Genomic DNA, 6,805 nt, shown 5'->3' with positions numbered 1-6,805 from the left:
AGGAGGTGGCCGTGCCCAAGCATGGGCCATGCCAGGCACCACCCCCTGCCGAGTAAGCCTGCCACCTTAGCACTTTTACCAATTCAGATTATTTTTAAGGTGTGTTTAGTAGCCTGGAACAAACTTATTGCCTTGAAGGCAAACCCAACCCATGATTACTTGAAATTAATTATCGCTCCTTCGTTGGAGCCCAGCAGCCTCCTAGATGTATATAAAGGGATTTATTCCACACCGGTCTTCAGTTCCCTCCTCTCTTCCTCTGGCTCTCAGTGGCCCTGCTTAACTCTCGCACTTTCCCTTCAACGAGTCGTCTCACCATGAGCAGACAAGTCTGCAAGACATCTGGCGGCAGGAGCCAGGGCTTCTCTGGCCACTCGGCCGTGATCTCCGGCAGCAGCAGGATGAGCTGTGTGGCCCGTACCAGGGGAGCTGGTGGAGGGGCCTGCGGGTTCCAGAGTGGAGCAGGCGGCTTCGGCAGTCGCAGCCTCTACAACCTGGGTGGCAACAAGAGCATCTCCATCAGTGTGGCTGGAGGCTCCCGGGCTGGTGGCTTTGGGGGAGGACGCAGCAGCTGTATCAGTGGCTTTGGGGGTGGCTATGGAGGTGGCTTTGGTGGTGGCTTTGGTGGTGGCAGAGGAATGGGAGGTGGTTTTGGAGGGGCTGGTGGTTTTGGAGGAGTAGGTGGTTTTGGTGGAGCTGGTGGTTTCGGTGGAGCTGGTGGTTTTGGTGGAGCTGGTGGTTTCGGTGGAGCTGGTGGCTTCGGCGGGCCTGGTGGCTTCGGTGGGCCTGGTGGCTTTGGTGGGCCTGGTGGCTTTGGCCCAGGTGGCTTCCCTGGGGGAATCCAGGAAGTGACGGTCAATCAGAGCCTCCTGCAGCCCCTCAATGTGGAGATTGACCCCCAGATTGGGCAAGTGAAGGCCCAGGAGCGGGAGCAGATCAAGACCCTCAACAACAAGTTCGCCTCCTTCATTGATAAGGTGAGGAAGCTTTGACCCGGCCTCCATTTCTAGGCTGGGAACTTTGGGTTTGAGATTTATATAGTGGTTAGGATCAATCCCGAGGGGGCCAGGTTGGAGGGAGAGGGCTAAGGCAGCATTCTGGGCTCTGTGAAGATGGAGCTTGTCCACGTGGTCATGTGAGCAAGAAAGACAACACTCCCCTATTTGGACCTGGACACCCCCAGGTCCTGCTTGTGGGCCTCTCGGCTTCAGTCTCCCACCTGTTGCCTTATGAGTCTGGGCAGGGCGTGCCGGCAGAGTGGGGCAAAAGCCAGGATCTCTGGCAGGAAAGGTTCTGACCCAGGACTGGGGGCTTTTCAAACATGAGCTGTCCTTTGGGACTTTCCAGGAGGTGGGTTCCCTCCCTGTCATTGTGCCAGGCAACGGAGGTGGGTGCCCTGGAGAAGGGATTAAAGAGGCTCACGTGGAACCTGAGTCCTAGGGAGTGGCGGAGACACTGGCCACTCAGTCTGCACCCCAATCAACCTCATCAGAAAGAGGAGGGCACTTGGTGGCCTCTTTCCCTTCCCGATGATGACAGCATTTCAACAGTATCAGTTCTCAGGGATTCACAGCCTTTGAAGGGCTGGAGTGTCAGTGGTGCCTTAGATGGAAACGATGCTGTTGAGGTTTAAGCACCTTTTTGCAGCATGTACTGTATTTTTGGAAGTTGGGGTAGAGTCTTGGAGTCCCCAGGAATACCATGGGGTCATTTTGTACAATTCTTCTGCTTTTAGGCAGGGGCTACTTCCAGTTTCCCTGCCTGTCTCTCCTCCTTCTGTAACTTTCCAAGCCATGCTGCATCTTCAGTGGCCTGACTAATGTGACTGTCTGACAGTATCTTCTCCAGCTACAGTAGGAGCATCCTCGGTCTTTGTGCTGGGGGATGGGGCAACACAGAAGCCCAGTCCTGCCTGAGCCAAGGCCCCTCTGCTCCTCCGATCCAAGCGTTGCCTGATGTTGCTTCCTACAACGCATTGCAGGTGCGGTTCCTGGAGCAGCAGAACAAGGTCCTAGAGACCAAGTGGAATCTGCTCCAGCAGCAGGGCACAAATTCCATCACAGGCACCAACAACCTCGAGCCCCTTTTTGAGAACTACATCAACTCCCAGAGGAGCTACCTGGACAGCATCCTGGGGGAGAAAGGCCGCCTGGACTCAGAGCTGAGGAACATGCAAGACCTGGTGGAGGACTTCAAGAAGAAGTGAGTGACAGAGGCACAGGGAAGGGGGGAGATGCTGCGGGCTACCCTGTCGCAGAGTCCCAGCCCTCACTGCAGTCCCCTGCCCTCCAGGCAGTACTACCACTTAGCCTGCTCTCTTTATCTTCATGGAGGACAGCTTGGTTCATTGGGTTCACCTTCCCCCTCCTTTCCGAAGGATAGTCCTTTGTGGATAGAATTAAGAGGTTAGCGTTAGGGATGCACCTTCCTCATAAGTCAGGTTGGGGGACGATCTGGCTGCAGGAGCTGAAGGATGCTGGACCACCTCATGAGACAGTGACCAGGGACCTCGGTCTGCCCAGGACTTGGGATGTCTGGTGCTAAAACCGGAAGTCTGCCTGAACGAATGGGAATGGTTGGTCCTCCTAATTAACAGGGAGCTAGTGAGAGGGTGTTCATCTAAGACGGGGGAGGAGGACAGAGGAGGAAAGAGAGGCACCTTCAGAGTTTCAGAGAACAGTGGTGTTTATGACTACCTCAAACCCCAAACCCAGCGTTTCTTTTTCACTTTTCCAGATATGAGGATGAAATCAATAAGCGCACGGCTGCTGAGAATGAATTTGTGACCCTGAAGAAGGTAAGGGCTGTGCCTGAGATTCCTGGGGCTTGTAGGCACAGGCTTCCAGCTGGGTTGAAGAAATCGCCTTCCTTCACTGCCACAGAGCTGCCAAGTACAAGCAGTTGGAACAAAATGCCAGAAGCCAGGGGCATCTTAGTCTGGAGAGATCCCCAAAGAAGTCCATTCATTTTTAGCTTTTGAGTAGGACTGAACTTCTATCATCCCAGGGATGTGAATCATCCCTTTATGTGGAGACCCACCTTGGAAGAAGGACCGATCAGCCACAGCCCTGGTCCTCCTGACTCTTGCTGCAGCTGCAGTTTGCTGTCCCTTCTTTGGAGGAATAAGGCCTTTATGTTTCTTTCTTAGGACGTCGACGCTGCCTATATGAACAAGGTGGAGCTTCAGGCCAAGGTGGATGCCTTAAGGGATGAGATTAATTTCTTGACCACTCTCTACGAAATGGTGAGGATGTTTCCTATTAAGAGGGGGAAGGAGGGAGGGGGAGATGTTTTCAGATTTGATAGGGAGGGCCCAGAAAGTCTGAGCCTAGAGAGAAAGCCTCTTGTTGGGGCCTGGGGGAGGGGCTACAACAAGGGGGTTCTCTGTGGGGCTGGGGGGGCAGGCAGGGCAGATGCATATTCAGCCTGAGTCACTGGATGGGTCTCTTGATCAGGAGTCTCTCCCGGCCTCTGTGTGCTTGTTGCAAAGGCCCCGAGACTGAAAAGGCCCCTCTGTGTTGGCAGGAGCTGTCCCAGATGCAGAGCCATGTCAGTGACACATCCGTCGTTCTCTCCATGGACAACAATCGCTTCCTGGACCTGGATAGCATCATTGCCGAGGTCAAGGCCCAGTACGAGGAGATTGCCCAGAGGAGCAAGGCTGAGGCAGAAGCCCTGTACCAGACCAAGGTGGGGGTTAGCCACCTCTCTGAGGACCCACCGAGGGTCTTGGGGAGGCTGTGGCCTATGGGTTGGCTGGGTGGTGGTCATTGGGTGGCCCCTCTTGGCTCTCCTCTTTGGAGACATCCTTCTTATGGTTGTTCAGCTGCAGAAAGGGGTGCCCCCTGGGGGGAGGGGGTGCCCCCTGGGGGGAGGGGGTTCCACGGTGCCCTGCCAAGCCACATGGGACTGACTCCAGCTTGCTCAGGGACTGCAGGGTGAAAATCTTCTATGACAGCCCACATGTTCTTTTCCATGCTGCCTCCAAGGTGTGCCTGCAGATGCAGAATTCAGTGTCATTTAAACAAGTGCTTTCTCAGCACCTCGAAGTCGGGTGGGTGATGCTAAGGATGGAGAAACAGGTCAAGCAAAGCTGCATGAATTCCTTCCCTTCCCTTCTGTTCTCCAGTTGGGTGAGCTGCAGACCACGGCCGGCAGGCACGGGGATGACCTGAAGAGCACCAAGAGTGAGATCTCAGAGCTCAACCGGTTGATCCAGAGGCTGCGGGCCGAGATCGAGAATGTCAAGAAGCAGGTGGGCTGGCCATGGATGCTGGTGCCTAGGCTGATGGGTGAGGGGTGGGGGCTAGGATCTCAGGACTCCTGGTCTGGAGGGGACTCTTGGGGGTCCTCTCAGCGAGCACTAGGCTCCAGGAAGTTCAAAGACCAAGCCAGTCTAGATGGCTGGTGATACCCAGGGGACATATAAAGACAGACAGAGGTGCCAGGGAGTGGGTGAGGTTGCCTGGCTTGCTATGGGGTATCCATTCGAAGACTCAGAGAGCCTGGGACCTCCCTCCTGGGCTCATCCCTTCTCCTTCCTCCCCCTGCTCCAGAGCGCTAAACTGCAGACTGCCGTTGCTGATGCTGAGCAGCGTGGGGAGATGGCCCTCAAGGATGCCAATGCCAAGCTCCAAGAGCTGCGGGCTGCCCTACAGCAGGCCAAGGATGACCTTGCCCGGCTGCTGCGTGACTACCAGGAGCTGATGAATGTCAAGCTGGCCCTGGATGTGGAGATCGCCACCTACCGCAAGCTCCTGGAGGGCGAGGAGTGCAGGTGGGCCTCCACTTCCATCCCCTCACCTCCCCCAACCCAAGTCACCTGCTGAGGGCCAGATAAGTGGACCAAGTCAATGGGGTGAAGACTCTGCTGTATGAGAGAGGCCCCCACCTAGCAAAGGCCTTGCAAGGAAGCCCTTGACTTCGCCAGTTCACTTCCTCCACAGGTGGCCAAGTGCATGTGTAACCAAGGTGTGCAGGGGCTGTGTTATGGCCCCTGGAAGGGTGGAGAAAGGGTACTGACCCGCCAGGCTTCTGAGTTCCGTTCCAGTTGCTATTTGTCACTTTCATCCGAGGACTTGTGGGAAATTTGTTTTGCGATGGAGCTTTCTCTTGCTTTCTCATACAGGATGTCTGGAGAGTGCCAGAGTGCTGTCAGCATCTGTAAGTAGCCAAAGAAATCATGACCGTGAGAATTGATTCTGAAATATCTGTACTAATAAAGGGTGGTAAAAGACAATTTAAAAATATTTCTGGGGAGTTCCCGTTGTGGCTCATTGGAAAGGAATCTTACTAGTATCCATGAGGATACAGGCTTGATCCCCGGCCTTGCTCAGTGGGTTAAGGATCTGGCATTGCTGTGAGCTGTTGTGTAGTTTGCAGACTTGGCTTGGATCTGGCATTGCTTTGGGGTAGGCCAGCGGCTATGGCTGGACCCCTAGCCTGGGAACCTCCATATGTCTCAGGTGCGGCCCTAAAAAGACAAAAAAAAAAAAATTCTTTAGTGGTCAGAGGGGTCTTCTGGGGTTAGAAGGGGTAGCAGATATGTTTTTATAATCGTTCTGGGCTCAGGGCACTATTAGTAGGTTGCTCTGGCCAATCCGGACTATCTAATAGGAGCCCGTTAATGGGAGAAGTCCTGAATAATCTCCAAGGGGTCATCTGGAGTTGACCGTATGTAGAAAGAACCATTGGAAAATTCGTGACTTAACCCTGTGGGAGGTGAACACATCAGTGTATCACAAAGATCATTAGGTCCAAAGCCGCCTTGATGGCCTCCTGATCATCCTGCGCCCCAAGGGATCATTAGCGATCATGGAGGGAGGTGGGTGCCCGGAGCTGATCGCTGTACTGTCCTCTCCCCTGCAGCCGTGGTCAGCAGCAGCAGCACGACGTCGGCCTCGGCAGGTGGTTATGGAGGCGGATTCGGCGGTGGCATCGGCGTAGGAGGCGGCGCAGGCGGCGGCTTTGGCGGGGCGGGCGGCAGCGGACTGGGGGGCGGCAGCGGTTTCGGCGGCGGCAGTGGCCTTGGCGGCGGCAGCGGCTTCGGAGGTGGCAGTGGCTTCGGCGGCGGCAGCGGATTCGGTGGCAGCGGCGGCTTCGGCTCTGGCTCCGCTGGGCGCTGCGGGGTCAGCGGCGGAGGCTTCAGCTCGGGCAGCAGCAGTCGCGGCGGCAGCGTCAAGTTCTCTCAGTCCTCCCAGCGCTCGTCCAGATAAATACCGCGCAGGGCCACCGCAGCCAGCCCAGCGCCTCGCGTCCCCATCTGCTCCTCCACTCCGACATCAGCAGCACCCTTGGCGCCCTTCCCCACCCCCGCCCCGGGGACCCGCTCTTTGGGGCCCGAAGACCAGGACCTCTTGTTCCTCCATCCAAATCCCCGACCAAGCACAGCCATGAGAATCTCGTGCTGTGGCTCCAGCCTGTGCCTGTGATTGTCCACGTGTGGCCTCAGCTACCACCTTCTGCTGCCCTTGGGGCTCCTTCCCTGGGCGGAATGGTCAACACGATTTTGATGTATATAACAACCAGGCCCCTCTGCCCATCCATTCTGTCGCCAATAAAATGCATTGTGTTTCACATCAGGCCTCTGAGTCTCTCTGGGTGCCTTTCTCCCGGCTGGACTGACTTCTTTCATCCTGTCCCACTTGGGCTGTGTGGTCCACAGGAGAGCTGGGTACCAGTCCTCTGAAACCCAGGCAGTTACTCCCTGCTGTCCATTATATATGGGATCTAAATGGGCAGGATCTGGTGGTTGATTTATTCTCTGAGCCCTGGGGGAGGGTGGGGGTACACTCCAGGAGTGTGG

General features: G+C 55.9%; 1 protein-coding gene across 10 annotated transcripts; it reads left to right on the top strand.

The window, feature by feature from the left end:
* The first annotated feature begins 317 nt into the window (after nt 1–317).
* Nucleotides 318–6,534, top strand: KRT3 (keratin 3). Of its 10 annotated transcripts, none has more exons than XM_084955794.1 (11): nt 318–432; nt 463–573; nt 751–977; nt 1,982–2,202; nt 2,737–2,797; nt 3,149–3,244; nt 3,526–3,690; nt 4,130–4,255; nt 4,557–4,777; nt 5,129–5,163; nt 5,869–6,534. In XM_084955794.1, the coding sequence occupies exons 1-11, from the start codon at nt 318–320 to the stop codon at nt 6,213–6,215; spliced, it is 1,725 nt and encodes a 574-aa protein (XP_084811920.1). In that variant the 3' UTR covers nt 6,216–6,534. The 10 variants fall into 10 exon arrangements, with proteins under 10 accessions (XP_084811920.1, XP_084811921.1, XP_020948766.1 ...); XM_084955795.1 differs by having other exon boundaries at nt 318–567; nt 5,869–5,893; nt 6,005–6,534; XM_021093107.2 differs by having other exon boundaries at nt 318–627; nt 682–977.
* Nucleotides 6,535–6,805: the final 271 nt, after the last annotated feature.

The sequence above is a fragment of the Sus scrofa genome, chromosome 5 (genome assembly GCF_054392235.1).
Source record: "Sus scrofa isolate SSC_HxYL_T2T_F1_AM1 chromosome 5, Sscrofa_HxYL_maternal_Yorkshire_Landrace_v2.0, whole genome shotgun sequence".
In the NCBI taxonomy this organism is placed as follows: domain Eukaryota; kingdom Metazoa; phylum Chordata; class Mammalia; order Artiodactyla; family Suidae; genus Sus; species Sus scrofa.
Note: the sequence above shows the minus strand (reverse complement) of the source record. Positions and strands in the feature narration are given on the sequence as shown.

Coding starts and splice junctions, on each gene's coding strand:
- KRT3 (XM_001929280.8), top strand. CDS start 318: ATGAGCAGACAAGTCTGCAAGACATCTGGCGGCAGGAGCCAGGGCTTC. Junction 2,798..3,148: donor AATTTGTGACCCTGAAGAAG/GTAAGGGCTGTG, acceptor TTTCTTTCTTAG/GACGTCGACGCTGCCTATAT. Junction 4,256..4,556: donor TCGAGAATGTCAAGAAGCAG/GTGGGCTGGCCA, acceptor CCCCTGCTCCAG/AGCGCTAAACTGCAGACTGC.